The following is a 16,042-nucleotide window of genomic DNA, read 5'->3' on the forward strand; positions in this document are numbered from 1 at the left end:
TATATACTCGCATCCAAACACACCGATCAACATTAATATTGCAAGTCAACAAATATTATTTTTATTCAATCTTGAAATCATACAATGTTGTAGAAATGAGGCTTCGTCAGGCCAATGGAAACAATGATTTAGTAAACCGTAATCTAACCGAGTAATTGGCAAGCAATTATTATAACATCATTAATTCCCACTTTCATGTGACAGCAAAAGCTAGGCACACAGGATAGGTTTATAGTGGATCAATATTTGAGTGTGTTGTTTCTTTTCATCTCCACTTCCCTCTTTCATCACATCCAAAATTGTACTCACGGGATTTAGCTAGACATGGAACACGAAAAAGTCCATATAAACCTGCACGTATATATTTATCATTTTGTAAGAAAAATCAATCACGGGACACAAGATCATATTCATGCGGTTAGTTAGATGTCACAAGAGGACTAATTTCATCAAAATTAATGAACTAAATACTTACAACACCACAGATGAGGTAGCTAAATTGCTAGACCTACACCAGTACCTTGTTTTCATGTGCTTAAAAGAGACATAAGGAAAACTATAATTGAAATAAAAGTTGGCTTACCAAAGAATTGTATTCGGATAGCAGTATAATATCATGGTTGTGTTCTTCCACCAACGGATACTTTACAGAGTTAGTCTTTATCTGATTTCACTGTTAACAGCAGATCTTCTAGTATATTCGTTGAGGGAAAATACATGGATAGAGGCATCGCAAAAATAATAATGCCCAAAAGAAGCTGCAAAGAGGTGGAAACTGGAGATCAATATTGAATCTCAACTAAACAAAAAGACGAGAAGGATTATATGTTTTCATATCAGTACCGAACTTGAACATGAGTCTGGTAAAGAGGTATATAACGAGGCCAACAGTGTTTTAGAAAGAAATGCCACATACCATATATAAAGTTAAAAGGCATTTGAAAATCACATGAAATCAGAATAACTTCTCATGAGAATAATTAAACTAAGCATTCCCCAACTATTAAGGTCAATAAACTTAACTAGCAAAAATAGCAAAACATCTTTCTATATTCTATAAAACATGACATGACGATGCAATGTGAGTGTCCAAAATTACACAACAGATTGATTACTCTTAAAAGCTTGCTATGAGGGACCAAGGAACGTTAGGGTACAAGAGAGGAAATGCAAGGGGAAATTTGCCAGAAATGTAAGCTTAAAGTTTAACATAAATTTGGATAATATGTCAGCAGCTTCTATAATCAATATAGAATAAACCTAAAGAAAGCAGACACTGCTAACAATTAGGGGAACATGAAAGGCATCATAAAGGATCTGATAGTTCCATCCAGATTTCAGTGTCACATTACAATTATTTCCCTCCTTAATAAATCCGAGTATTCCTAAAAAACCTGTTAGGACTATCTCCAAACAAAAATCTATAGTTGGAAAGGGTCAAAGCATGATAGTAAGTATAGTGAGACAGGATATAAACCGTACAATACGAATTCTCTCTGGAAATACTCTTGTATTGTTTTCATGAGGATTAATTGATTGCATATTGTTTTAGATAACTAAAGTAATAGACCATTGCAATTAATAAATGGAAGTGTGAATATCATAGATGGGAAAACAAACATTTTATGTTTAGCTGTCCACTTGCTAGAACTGTCACATGGTTGAGTCTGCAGGACTGTGCTCCTAAAGGTCAGAGGTTCTTCAGGACCCTAACAGGTTCATGAAAAGATGATCTTCTATTCAGCTTATTTACTAGGCATTTTGACAATTTTATAAAAAAAATAGTCCTCATTGTAGATTTATAATTAAATTTCGTCAGTGGTTAGCTTCTGTTTCTTTTTGGCGGAAGGCTTATTTATTCAATTTTGTAGGAGAAGGGCTTCCTCCCTCTTTTTTTATCTTCCAATTTTCTTTAACTCTCCTCTTTCAGTTACAAAATAACAAAAGCATCCAAAGGCAAATCATCTCATTTTATTGGAAATCACCAAATAATTGTGTCTATTGACTGCAACCAACCAAGTATGTAGATACAATGCAGAGAATACTACAAGGATATCGAACCTACAATAAAAAAAAATTATCAAAATTTTAATGTGTAACATTCACTAAATATTGAAATATTTACAATAGTTTAATTCAAAATATATTGTTATTGTTTGAATAAAGTTTATATGTAAATTAAATAAAAATAGAGTAGAATATATTATAAAAATTTAATTAATAAAATTGAGATTAAAGTTAATCTTTCTTACTCACATGTATTTTAAATAAATAAAAACATACAATATTTTAACATAATTGATATTAATGCAACAAAAAGAGTTATTCACATTGATTCCTCAAACATCTCCTAATCATTGATTCATCAGCTATTAAACAAATTTATTATCATTAAGAAAAGATAAAGCATTTGATATATTAAAATTTATTCCTAGCATAAAAAATATAAAGTATCTTCATTTAGGTCAGATCATCAAAAATACTTCCCAATCAAATCCAAGGATTTAATTCAATAATAAAAAATCAAGCTTTTATGCATTAAATGAAAATAACAATATCCAATAAGAACAAAATATCATATATAAATATTATCATAATTTTACATTCAATCTCAAAAGAAAAGAAGATTAGCTACTCATAGTAGCCATTATATGCACCAAAAGATGATGGAAAACAAGAGATGAAGATCGAGGGTTTTTCTCCTTAATGGTTGTCTTCTAGGGTTTCTTCCAATCCCCCCATCTCTGCCCTACATTCATATTTAAACAATTTGGGCTTGGATTTGTGATATCTTGTTCAAACGGACCATATTTCGCTTGAGCGAAATCTTTTATCAAAAACCCCCATTCTCTAGAACACTCTCGCTCAAGTGAGCCCCGGGCAAGACTTAGGCGAGACCATAGCGATCCCGAGTGAGCTTGGCACTTGGTCTCTGGAGCATTCTTGCTTGGGCGAGCCTTGAGCGAGTTATGGGTGATTTCTTAGCGCTTGGGCGAGCATTAGTACTGGAACTAGGTTTGCCTTTGGACCATTCTCGCCTAAGCGAGACATGTTCGCCTGAGCAAGAATCCTGGGTGTCCAACTCCTTGTTTTCTATCTTCTAATACCTTTCTATTCGTCCTTTAGCCCTCTGCTCCATCTTTCCTTAATTTCCTGAGATTACTACAAATTTGGGATCAAATGGCTTCATTAATCTTATGATTCAAAAATATATAATTCAAGTCTAAACTTCTCAAATTAGGATTGAGTCATAGATTAATCAACAATTAAGATTCATAAGTGCCTAACTTTTTTTACATGATATTTCACTGAATTGTGACACTTGTCACTTTATTAAACTCAATGTTAATGGCAATGCTTTAATTAATGCAAGAGATGTAGTGGGAGGTTTAAGATGTGTGGACCATCATTGGATTGTCGGTTTGTCAAGGTTTATTTTCATCACCGTAGAGTAATATTAATCACATTCACTAAACTACAATTTGTTACTTTTACTGGAAAACAAACTGTGATCAAGGGCAATATAAATCAGATTCAACAAATCTTTATTTCATTCAGTGTAGGGAGGGTTATCATAATAGAGCACAGTTACTTGATATTCACAGGATAGTTGATATGGGTTGGGTTACAAACCTTTGGCATACTCTGAAAGAAGGGAAATCGATGTTTAGATCACATGGTAAAGACTGGGTCACTCCAGGACAAAAAAGCCAATTCAGGAAGATGCCATCGGTACAGTAAGGAATGTCGAGCCTCACTACTGTGTGTAGAATATACTTTTCTGTTTCTTTACAATGCAGAAGAAATTCCTCATTAGATATAGAAGAAAGACCTCAATCCAAATTTAAATTGCAACAAACTCAAATTACTCCATTTCAAACACAATATGCACGTTATATTAAGCTAAATAAGTAGAAACAAGAAAAACTTTCTTAAACTCTACTTAACTACACTCCTTATAGTGTCATAATTAAGTATCATTTTAATTTTGTATAAATTACAGCCATACGTACCTACATGCAATGACATGGTAACCAATATGCAATTTCAGCATAGTTCTTCTCTTTTCAACCTGTAGAAAGAAACACAATCCTTCAGCTCAGTAATTAAAGAACTATGTTTCAGTCATAAGTCTTAGCAAACAAGCCAATAGCATATGTCAGTTTGCTCTACCTTTAGGTTTTGACTGGATAAACTTTAGAAATCAGAATAAATCCAACTGCAAACCGTATAACTGACTGACTAATTATGAAATTTCACCCTTCTAGCTTTTATAATACCACGTTTTAAAGCTGAGATGATATGAACATCTGGTGTCATTCCCTTGGAAGACATTTCATTAAGCAATATAACGGCTTTTTCCACGTGCCCTTTATTGCATAAGCCAGAGACCAGAGCAGTGTATGTTACAGTATTTGGTTCTAGTCCACTGTCAATCATTTTATCAAATAGGCTTATTGCTTCTTGAAAGTCATTTGTCTTCATGTGTCCATCAATCAACACAGTGTAACAAACAACATCCGGATTTATTTCCATTTGCTCCATATCTCTCAAGGTGGAGGAAACACTCGATGTTCTCTTTCCTTTCCCACGAGGAGAGACACACCTTCTTAAATTTGCTTTCAAGTTCCCATCAAGTAAAACTGTGTAGGTAATGACATCAGGTTTGATCCCTCTTCTTTTCATATCCTGCAAGAGGTCATAAGCCACTTGCAAGCAATTCATCCTACAATAACCATTTATCATAATTGTGTACATTATAACATCAGGAGTGAATCCTCTAAGTACAAAACTATTAAACAAAGAGAGAGCACTCTCCATATCCCCAGCCTGGCACAGTGCAGACAAAACTTTTGAAAACATTTTTATGCTAGGTTTGACATTTGACAACAACATTCTCTCCAGCAACATAACAGCTTTCTCAGTGTCACCTGTCAAACAGAGTTTAGTAAGTAGCTTAAAACAGGAAGCATCGTTAGCCAAATTTCCTTGGTTCGACAGCTTAAGGAAAATTTCGTAGGATTTTTTTACAAGGTTCGCTTCACAATAGCCATTAACCATGGCAGAATAGATTTCAACACTCTTATCTTCCAGACTGTTAAAATGCGCCCGGGCTTCCAAAACCTTTCCCGCTGAACACAAACCTTCAATGATTAACTTATGTGTAGTAGTGTTTGGCTTCACACCTTGACTCTCCATATAATCCAAAAGCTTTAATGCCTCACAAGCATGACCATTTCTAGACAACCCAGTCGCCAGTACATTATATGTTACAATATCAGGTTTGAAACCCTTATCACTCATTTCCTTAAACACCCTAAACCCATTAACGAGATCACCCTGAAGGCAGTATCCATTGATAAGCGTTGTATAGTGCTTAACATCTAAAGCCACACCCTTGCTCTTCATGTCTTCCGACATCACTATCGCATCCTCCACCTTCCCCAACTTACACAAAGCATCAAAAACAATGTTGTAAACAACCCCATCAAGAAACATCCCGGACTCCTTTAGTTCCTTAAACTGATCCACCACTTCCAAAGGCATGCCTATCTTCCCCAAACAACGCAGAATGTAGCTAACAATAACACAATTCGACTTCAAACCCCTCGAAATCATCTCATCGTGCAAATCCAATGCCTTGAGAAGATTATGACCCTTACAATACCCATGAATCAACGCAGAATAAACAAACACATCAGGAACCACCCCCTGCCTCTCCATGTCATCAAAAACACCCCGAGCCTCATCCAACTTCATCTCATTACAAAATCCGCGAACAACCGCAACGTATGCATAAACCTCCAAAGGGGCATTCCCCTTTCTAAATGCCTGCAGCACCTCATACCCCAAATCAGACCTATGGTTATTACAAAGCCCTTCAATGTAAGCAGCATAGCAATACGAATTAGGGGTAATCCCAACTCTCTCCATTTCCTCAAACACACAAACAGGTTGCATCAAGTCACCCTTTTTACACAACGCCTTGATGACAATTGTATAAGTATAACAATTGGGTCTGAAACCAAACCTCTTGAGTTGCTCATAAATAGCCAGTGCTTTATCCACCTCGCCATGTTCCACCAACCTGTTGAAGAGGAAGTTGCAAGTGAGAACATCCGGGACAATTCCGCGGCGCCGAGTTTGGAACAGGAAATCAATGGCCTCATCAAACATGTTGAGGCCGACACAGGTTTTGACAAAGCCATCAAAAGCTCTGAGCAAGTAAAGGTTGTGGTGGTCCATGTCCTGGAAGAGTGTTTCGAAGAGTTGAAGGGGGTGAAAGGGAAGACGGTGGTGTTTTGAGAGCGTAATGAGGTCGTGGAAGAGGGAGTCTAGTTTTCTGGGGAGGTTCCAGAAAGCGAGTATTTTGGTGATGGCGGCATAGGTTGAGAGAGTGTGCGGGAAGCCGGTGCGGTGGAGGTGGTTGAGAAAGGAGAGGGCGAGCACGGGGAGGTGGTGGAGACGGTGGAGGGTTTGGAGAACGTGGAGGGTGGACGGGTGTGAAAGGGGCGTGGAAGGGGTGGCGTCGGAGAAAGAGGGCGGGGTGGAGTGGGCGAGTGCAGTGGATGCAAATGGGTGTGAAAAGGGTGTTAGGTTGGGTTTGTGAATGGTCTTGAAAAAAAGGTTGAAAGCACGAAGCCGCATGGACATGGAAAGGAGAACACATGCGGCGGCGGTGGTGGTGGTGATGATGGTGGTGGCGGCGACTTCACCCTACCAACAACCTTTGATTTTGCTTTCAACCAGGTTATTTTATATTTGCAGTTTGAAAACATTAAAACTTCAGTTTCATCCCACTCAACCCAAACACTCTGTTCGCCGCCGCATTTTTCTTTTTCTTTTCAAAATGTTTTACCTATTTTCAAATCAAAACCAATTTTTTTTTGTCTAAAAAATACATCAATATTTTCCATCTATTTAACTTGTACGCATTAATCTAAAATAATATAATTTGATTAATAGATTAAATGATAATTCAATAATATTATTCGAGTTGGGTAAGAGTAAAATCAATGTAGAAGTAAACTTTTCTTTTTCATATTTAATGGAAATATATATATACCTATACACAAAGAAGAGTTTATCATTATAACTATTTTTTTGACAAATTTATTTATATATATATTTTTTTTTAATATTTTATGTTATTATTTTATTTTGGATATTTCAGTAATTTTTTTATCTTTATTAATATTTTATTTTAGATATTTCAGTATTTTTTATTCTTTAAATATGTATTAAATAATTCATTATTCTTATCATTAATTGAAAATTTTATTTTATTTTATTTTTAATGTTAATATATTATCATTCCGTAAAAAGTAGATTTTAAATTTTAAATATGAAATATGAAATAGTTTGTTAAATATGTGAATCAGTTGAAACAAATTTTTTTTTTTTCATATCTTCGTTTCTTTTAAAAATTATGGTTTTTTATCTCTTATTATCATCTATACTTATATAAAAGTGATTTTTCATTATAACTATTTTTTTATATACAAATTTGTTTCTATTTTATTCTTAATAATATTTTATTTTTTTATTTTGGATATTTTAATCATTTTCTATTTTTTAAGTATTTACTAAATAACTAATTATTTTTATAATTAATTGAAATCTTTTTATTTTATTTTATTTTTAATACTAAATATTTTAAATTTTAAATATGAAATAGTTTGTCAAATGTAGAATTAGAACCATTCTCTTTATGAAGTGTACTAAAATAATTCCATCAGAAAAACATTTTTGTCATTTCATCAGAAAAAAAAACTGAAATTTTAGAGTGAAAAATGAGGTGATAGGTTGATGCAAGTTGTGAATATATTAGTCATCTTGAATTAGCCGCCAGATGAAATAGATTACTTCATGCAGTGGTTTCTCATTATGGTTTGACATAATACAAAGAGATGTTGTGACGATACCTTCCGTGCGTTTTCTTTGTCACCAAAATCTCTCTTCTCTCTCTCGCTTTACAGAATGGCAGCGTTCGTAATCAGGGTTTCACTGGACGGAACCGCTGATTTCCTAACGGTGCAGGAGGCGATCGACGCCGTGCCACTTGGCAACATTCGCCGGACGGTGATTCGGGTCTCGCCGGGAATCTACCCACAGCCGGTGTACATCCCCAAAACCAAGAATTTCATCACTCTCGCTGCTCTGTCCCCTGAGGAAACTGTGCTTACCTGGAACAACACTGCCGCCGGAATCAATCACCATCAAGTACGCACCAGTTCTTCTCTTCGACTTTTTCCTCAGATGGGTCTGTGGGCATGTGTCAAAACTGTTCATTTTTTTTATGCTATCGTCGTTTGGGTTACTGGTTGTTTGTCAAAATTGTTAATTTGTTTTGATCATTTCTTCATTTGAATAGAGGGTTAATGGGTGTGTGTCGAAATTGTTCATTTGAATTAGTGGGTATGTGTGAAAAAACAAACATTTTTGTTTGTTGGCTTTTTTTTCAGCCTGCGAGGATGATAGGGACTGGGACCTTCGGTTGTGGAAGTACCATTGTGGAAGGGGAGGACTTTATTGCTGAGAATATTACTTTTGAGAATTCTGCCCCTCAGGTAATGCATTGCTTGTGTTGTAAAATTTCACTGTTTTCAAGGTTTTTCTTTGTACTACCCTCCCCTTTGTCAGTGGTTGACATGTTGATACATGTAAATGGCCTGTCATTGTCTTACTTACAATTAGTTTATTTAATAGAAAGAATACCGGTAATTAGACGCTTTTCATTTTTGGATCTACTTATTGTTGTAGATAGAGCATTCAGATCCTTTGGCATTTATTCTTTTGATTGGCAATTATCCGGTTGTAAATTCTTTAGATGATTTGGTATTGCTGCTTTAAACCAATAACCCAATTTGTTTCTGCATTAAGTTTAATGGAGACAAAACATATTTTTACAGGTAGGAACTATGTTAGACCTTATATAGTGATCCTTCCTTTTCCTTCTCTTTTGACAGGGTTCGGGGCAAGCAGTTGCAATTAGAGTAACAGCAGATCGATGTGCCTTCTACAATTGTAGGTTCCTTGGATGGCAGGTAGCTCCAATGTCTCGATGTCATTTTATATAGCTTTGGGTCTTCATGGCATGATTGTGTGTCGGTGATATACGTATGTTGAATTGCTGAAAATAATTTGAAGTGCGTTAGTGATGATTTGTTTGATGGATGTGTTCCTGTGCAAGTTATGATTGTTACTTTTCTGGCTCATTCTCTTGAAAAGAGTGGTATATTAAATTAACTTGGGACCATGATCAGTAGACTATCTGGTTTTACGTTCAATCCCCCTATTCTGTTTCATTAAGGATATTTTATCAAAGCTACAATGGATAAATTTCTTCAATGACTGCGGTGCAGGACACATTGTACTTGCATTACGGTAAACAATATTTGAAAGATTGTTACATTGAAGGAAGTGTGGACTTCATCTTTGGTAATAGCACTGCACTTTTGGAGAATTGTCATATCCATTGCAAGTCTGAGGGCTTCATAACTGCACAGAGCAGAAAATCATCACAGGAAACAACTGGTTATGTATTCTTAAGGTGTGTAACTGATCACTTTCCAGTGTTAAGGCTTTTAGGAGTTAGAGCCTTTTGTAAATTTAATTTAAATTATTTCTTCGTGATTTGTTTTTCGACTATAAAGTCAGTGAAAGAGTACAAAATATCAGTGTAGTATCTATCACATAAAATAATACTTACATTTGTTCGGAGTCTCATGGCTCCTTTTATGGCACTCGCCGTAGATCCTTCTGCATGAAATTGTAAGAACATTTTAAACTGTCGGTATATCCCCAATATTCAGGAGTGATGATGTACCTCTGGTTATGTTTTTGCTAATTTTGTGCTGAAAAAAAACCATAATTAACTGATATAGACGTATCAAATATTAAGACTTCCTTTGGACTTTTGGGAACTCGACCCGACTTACCATACCCAATCCAACTGGTCCAAAAGCCTGTTTAAACCGAACAGTGCAGTTATATTCGTAGTTTATGTTTTTTCGTTATTAAATCCGCGTAACATTCAAAGTACCCATTATCTGCCAAACCCAACCTTATTGTGTCTATTGGTCCCGACTCATTGGACCGAAAAGACCCGATCCACACGATCGGTTTCGACCCGATCGTGACCGAAAGGCACAGGTGATTAACAAGATACCCTGTCTTTCACAAGGGTCTATCTCCCTAGGCTTATGATTGATTAATAGGAATGGTTTAACTCATAAGGGTGAAGTTGTCTTTTTAAGCAATTTAATTCATGAATCAGTATCATTTCTGCCTTGTTGTTTCTATAAATCTACATAACTGCATTTTACTGTTCCAGGCTTGGAAGTCCTTTGAGACTTGGAACTTACTCTATGAATACTTGTTATGAACTATGATATTAATATATTTTATGTTCCCATATTTCTTTTTCAATTGGTTTACAAGTAAAATCATGTATGGCCAGTACTTTCTGTAATTCATTGGCTGCAGATCTCCCTATTCAAGAAATCTTTAAATATATAAATATTCTGGACCATTTGGTTCCTCATAAGTATTTTACCCGAGTGGTCTTTGGTGCCATTGCAGATGCGTTATCACAGGTAATGGAGGAAATTCTTATGCATATCTTGGGCGACCGTGGGGCCCTTTCGGAAGGGTGGTCTTTGCATACACTTACATGGATCAGTGTATAAAACATGTTGGCTGGGATAACTGGGGGAAAATGGAGAATGAGAGAAGTGCTTGCTTTTATGAATACAGGTAGTTCATGTCACATTCCGTTTTACATTGTTTATGCTTTGCAGGGTATCAAACAGTTGTAGAATACTGCAACAATTATAATGTATAAATGTAGATCATATTGAGATAGTGAACTGCTTCATGTTGGCCGAAGATTCAAAATTAAGGAGTTTGATTTGAATAAAGAATGTAATGTGTTGTGCTGACACCATGAATATGCTGATGGAAACACTTTTTACTTGCCTTAAATGCAAAATTTGTTTGCTGAGTTAAATAAGTTTGAAGTAATTTTATCATAACTATAGGTGTTTTGGACCTGGTTGCTCTCCACCGAAGCGAGTAACATGGTGTAGAGAATTGTTGGATGAAGAAGCTTTGCAGTTCCTCACACATCCTTTCATCGATCCAGAACCAGAGAAACCTTGGCTTGCTCAAAAGATGGCCCTCAGAATTCCATACTCTGCATGAAAATTAGTAAGGACCCTTGATGAGAATGTTCCAAACAGCCATACACAGTTTGCACGCATAAAATATTTTGTTTGTTTGCTTAAGAAAATATGCCTTGTTTGCATCCGTCTGACGTGATGCGTTTCTCCCAAGAGGTTATATTTCCTTCATTAAAAAGTTGTGTGAATGTGTAATAAATAGAAAAGTCTTTCACATGCAAAATATAGATGTGCTTTAGTGGTTGCCATTGTAGGAATTCGTTCTTGAGACTCTAGTTTCAGACTCAGATTGAGTTGTTTTAAAATATTTTCCAAAATCGATTCAGGCCAGAAAATGGGCATCAGATCAGAACCAATTCAACATAAGCACACATCGGTTATTTGAGTTCGGATGATTATCTGGTCAGTACTTTGGGTGAACCAAGTACTATTTGAGTTAGCATGGTTTAACTTGGTTTGCAGTTAGTTTTAATCAGTTCATACATGATAGTTTTTTTAATTTATTCGATCTTATTTTACTTATTCGGCTCAAATTAAACAGCACAAAGTATTAATATCTAGGTGTATTATTAAGCTGTAAAATAGGACAATTGGTGGAAATAACTTCATAATTTTTCACAATTCTGTTGGTAACAAACAAATAGCTAGAGTAGAACAGATTTATTAATTTAGGAAACAAAGGGAAACACCTTTCTTGGAGTTTCTCATTTCCTAAATGTGTCATTCTACCACTAATGTTAGGTTGATTATGTTACCGCTGTCAATAAACTTGTAATAGTAGAAATTTGAGAATGGACTGTCTATGATTAAAAGAGTAATGGTCTGGTATTGGCTATTAAGAAAGCTTGAAGTACAGAATCAAGGTGATAACAACTATCAGGACCACAACAACGGTGCTGATAATACACTTGTTCTTGTTCATCCTTGTTGATATGTTAGACAAAATTTTCTTGCTCTTGCCTATGTTATCATCCACTCCATGAAGCTGCATGAGGGTATACAGCCATCAGTGGTTGAAGTGCGAATATAAAACCTATGTGCAGAAAGTTAATAAAAGACAAACACAATCTACATATTAGAGTTGGCAAGAACATAAATTCTGACAAGCGATTTCTCGCAATACTAAAAAGTCTAAAGGGTACAATCCAGATAAATGCTGCATATCAAAGTTTGTAATTTACCACTATATGAAAGTAAATTTTGAAAAGCATCTTGTTGCTAAAAGAAAACACAAAAAGGGTTAAAGCAAGAGGGAGAGTTACCGTGTGATGTGCATGCAGCAGAGATTGTCTCTGGGAATGCAGATCTTGAAGAATCATGACGCCCACATCTTCTGTTTCCAACATTGTTCTTCTACTGTCCTTAATTCCGTCACTAGACCTGTTCAACCTTTCTGTTGATGTCATTAATCTTTCTCTGTGATCAGTTGATGCCTATTGCATTCATAGTAGCAATAAGTATCAGATTGGTGGTGTCGTTCCAAGAAACATGAGTGTTCAGATTGAATCCCCCTAATCAATCTCAAAATCTACTATCACTTATCAACCAGTTAAAATGTTATTTTCCACTCTAGGACTGAAATTATCACCATTTTTTTGTAAAGATGACAATTTTAATTTAACCTAAATCTCCCTTTCCATCCATAACTACCATAGTGGATGAAGTTATCTCTGTGATTTAATTATGCTTGGTAGCAAAATGGTATATTTACCATCAGTCATCATATGATAACTTCATAATCCTTAATGTTTTCTAATTAAGTTTTACCAATCATAATAGAATATCTGATACATCTCTGTGCTAATCTAATTTAATTTAACATACATCAATATGCATCCAAAGTTTTATTCTTTACTTAAAATTTTCAATACAATCCACAAAATTAGCAAAATCAATCCGTGACAACTGTTCTTAAATGTTTAATAATCTTTCCGGACAGTAAATTTTATACTTGCCCTTAAAATAAGTTTGTATTTTTTTGTTGTTGTTTTACTTGAATATGCTTCACTAGAAGATGGGGAAAACACAACTTGTTCTTTTCACAGGAAACACATTAGCAACAGTAGCCACTACTTAACCAATTAGTGCATAAACATAACCATTAAGGAAAAGGAGGACCAAATTGTTGCCTCATTGTGGTTAAACAAGACAGTGGATTAACCTTTAACATCTGTAACAGATGTTAACTCAAAAATATACCTGCATAACATTTGTCATGTTCGATTCTAACAACTCATCCCGTGCAGAAGGGTTTAACACACCAGATACAATTTTCTTCACTTCTCCTTTAATGTGGTTCAGATCTGCTTTGTACTCCCTCACCTTAGCAAGAAGCACAGCCTTAAAATCTGACTGGAAACTTCTTGCCACAAGGTCCATTTTTCGAATCTACAAATTCACAAGCACCAACATATCAGAAAGCCAGAATAGAGAGGAAATAAAGGAAGCTTTTCTAACCAAAATAATACAAAGTGATGAGGATACCAAAGCTTCTGCCTCCTCAATTCCCTCCTTTATTTCTGAAACTTTTTGTTTCTTTAGCTCTGCAGATTGAACAGGAATATACAAATTTAAAAAATATATATGCATATATAGTGCATATACACATATATAAAAAGGTATATGTGTGTGCATATATATATATATATATATATATATATGTATGTATGTATATATGTATGTGTATATATATGTGTGTATATATATGTGTGTGTATATATATGTGTGTGTGTATATATATATATGTGTGTGTGTATATATGTATATAACACGCACACATTGCTATACAATGAAATCATAAGTTTCAATTATTTGTTTCTTCTTGATAAATTTTGTTGTCATTTTGAAGTTAAGAGAGCAGTAAGATAAATCAAGGATAAAGAAAGATTAGTTTGAAAGAACTATAATACTTATTAGCAAGAAGAAGATTAATTAGCTGTTTAGATTGGGTCATTTAAACTTAATTTTAAAGTATGTAACATTAATATTAAAATTGTATTACCCGTTAGAATTTAAACAAAAACAGTATTTTAATTAAATAGAAGCTAAATTGAAGTTAAAAGTGGTAATTATCTTATTTCAAGTATAACTTAAGTCGAAAAAAATGGTTATTTAAGTAAGACAAATTAAAACTTTGTTGAATTAGTGGCTTTCAAACTTTTAAAAGCTCATGTTGCCATTTTTCTAGGAATAAAGATCCTTACTATTTTATTTTTTTTACAAAATATCTTAGTAAGGACATGTTTATTTATTTATTTTTATTCAAAGAGACACCAAACCTTGTTCATTATTTAACACATTGATTTAGCCAAATAAATATCTAATTCATTTGTAAGTCGCACGAAACTATAATTCCATGACATAATCTATGTTATTTCCTTATCTAAAACAAAAGATATGAATTGATATCCTTCTGAACAAAAAGTGTTTTTTTCTTTAAAATATGTTAATTATTTGTAAATTCACCCTTCCACAATGTCATAATTGTTTTTATAAAAAATAAACTTTGATATTATGAGAACACAATCCTCTTCATTATACTTAGATTAAGCAAATTAGAAAATCGTGAGTTCATCCAATTATGATAATTGAAAAAGACCAGGTCAAACTTCTCCGAAAAAAATATCTAAAAAAACACTCCTAAATTTCATAATAGTTAAACATAAACTAATAGAAATCTTTACCAAAATAAGATCCATAAAGTAAATATATTTTCTCTAAATTCAATTACTTAAATTTGAGTTGAATTTGAAAACACCATGCCTATAGACACAAAGATTGTGCTTTGATTTAATTCAATTATCTCTATGAACTATTTAATTAAAACATTGCAATACTTACTAATTATAACTATAAATATTTTCACACAAAAAAAACAAAAACCAATGTATATAACAATATATGTAATCAAAATAGCAAAGATGAAAATGAATCTTAAGTACCTCCATGAGTAGCAGCAGCTTCAATGCATGCTTTTGATAGTTTTGCTGAAAGCTGACAGTATTTACGCTCATACCCCTCCAACTCGTTACTCATTCTCTTCAACCTCCTTTGAACAATAAAATTTCAATGTCATTAAAAAATTACCCAATTTAGAAAACAAGAAGAGAATCCAGAACCTTCTGATAGGAACAAGAAGATTTACTTAACTAGACTGAAAGACAGATTGATGAAATTAAGGATTGATGCAGAGGTTACCTGAAATTTGAGTGGAAAACGTGAGAAAGTTAGGAGCAGAGTGTGTTGGTTTATTGGTTTCTGAGGAAAGGAGAAGGATATGAAGAGAAGGAGAACGATGATGATGTGGCAGCTTTGCATGTTTTTTTTATGGGACTGACGTGGATTGTGTACGTGGACACTTGCGTAGATAACACCTGTTATGGAATAATATTTGTGGCTCCACTATATTTTTTAGTATTATTATTATTATTATTATTATATTGTTTAATTTTTAAGTACTATTAAAGGAATATTGGAACCATTGTCTATTTTTTACATTTTTTTAGTATTTAATATTATGTATGGTTAATTTAAAATGAACATTATTAAATAACATATTTCAGAAAAAAATTCAAAATTAAAATGATTAATTCTTTATATTTAATTAATTAAGTATTATATTGACTATTTAATATAAATAAGATAATTTTAAATATTATTTTTAACATTTTAATAAAAAAAATTTAAGATTTTATTTATATTTAATATGATTCTATTTTACTTGGACATCATAATTTGTTTTGTGTATTAATTTTGATATATAAATCCCTCACATTATAGAATAAATAATTTCGAACAAGTTAAATTCAAATAGTGTTTTAGAGTTGAAATTAATTACTATTTTATAATAATCATTGACC

The 16,042-nt window shown here is 33.7% G+C and overlaps 3 protein-coding genes across 8 annotated transcripts; 1 reads left to right on the top strand and 2 right to left on the bottom strand.

The window, feature by feature from the left end:
* Nucleotides 1–2,557: 2,557 nt before the first annotated feature.
* Nucleotides 2,558–6,829, bottom strand: LOC137825754 (pentatricopeptide repeat-containing protein At2g26790, mitochondrial). Of its 3 annotated transcripts, none has more exons than XM_068631517.1 (4): nucleotides 4,174–6,829; nucleotides 4,014–4,072; nucleotides 3,634–3,787; nucleotides 2,558–3,153 (listed from the first exon to the last, which is right to left on the bottom strand). In XM_068631517.1, the coding sequence occupies exon 1, from the start codon at nucleotides 6,652–6,654 to the stop codon at nucleotides 4,243–4,245; it is 2,412 nt and encodes an 803-aa protein (XP_068487618.1). In that variant the 5' UTR covers nucleotides 6,655–6,829; the 3' UTR covers nucleotides 2,558–3,153; nucleotides 3,634–3,787; nucleotides 4,014–4,072; nucleotides 4,174–4,242. The 3 variants fall into 3 exon arrangements, with proteins under 3 accessions (XP_068487618.1, XP_068487616.1, XP_068487615.1); XM_068631515.1 differs by having other exon boundaries at nucleotides 4,018–4,072; nucleotides 4,174–6,788; XM_068631514.1 differs by having other exon boundaries at nucleotides 3,634–3,781; nucleotides 4,174–6,788.
* A 910-nt stretch (nucleotides 6,830–7,739) lies between these two features.
* On the top strand, nucleotides 7,740–11,518 carry LOC137824345 (pectinesterase 31). Its single transcript, XM_068629959.1, has 6 exons — nucleotides 7,740–8,223; nucleotides 8,466–8,570; nucleotides 8,970–9,047; nucleotides 9,366–9,553; nucleotides 10,585–10,758; nucleotides 11,043–11,518. The coding sequence occupies exons 1-6, from the start codon at nucleotides 7,981–7,983 to the stop codon at nucleotides 11,203–11,205; spliced, it is 951 nt and encodes a 316-aa protein (XP_068486060.1). The 5' UTR covers nucleotides 7,740–7,980; the 3' UTR covers nucleotides 11,206–11,518.
* On the bottom strand, nucleotides 11,058–15,479 carry LOC137824346 (vesicle transport v-SNARE 11-like). 4 transcript variants are annotated; one of them, XM_068629964.1, is made up of 6 exons: nucleotides 15,381–15,479; nucleotides 15,125–15,231; nucleotides 13,668–13,726; nucleotides 13,383–13,571; nucleotides 12,446–12,616; nucleotides 11,058–11,197 (listed from the first exon to the last, which is right to left on the bottom strand). In XM_068629964.1, the coding sequence occupies exons 2-6, from the start codon at nucleotides 15,216–15,218 to the stop codon at nucleotides 11,183–11,185; spliced, it is 528 nt and encodes a 175-aa protein (XP_068486065.1). In that variant the 5' UTR covers nucleotides 15,219–15,231; nucleotides 15,381–15,479; the 3' UTR covers nucleotides 11,058–11,182. The 4 variants fall into 4 exon arrangements, with proteins under 4 accessions (XP_068486065.1, XP_068486062.1, XP_068486063.1 ...); XM_068629961.1 differs by lacking the exon at nucleotides 11,058–11,197 and adding an exon at nucleotides 11,968–12,168; XM_068629962.1 differs by lacking the exon at nucleotides 11,058–11,197 and adding an exon at nucleotides 11,968–12,168 and having other exon boundaries at nucleotides 15,125–15,228; nucleotides 15,381–15,435.
* Nucleotides 15,480–16,042: the final 563 nt, after the last annotated feature.

The sequence above is a fragment of the Phaseolus vulgaris genome, chromosome 8 (genome assembly GCF_000499845.2).
Source record: "Phaseolus vulgaris cultivar G19833 chromosome 8, P. vulgaris v2.0, whole genome shotgun sequence".
In the NCBI taxonomy this organism is placed as follows: Eukaryota; Viridiplantae; Streptophyta; class Magnoliopsida; order Fabales; family Fabaceae; genus Phaseolus; species Phaseolus vulgaris.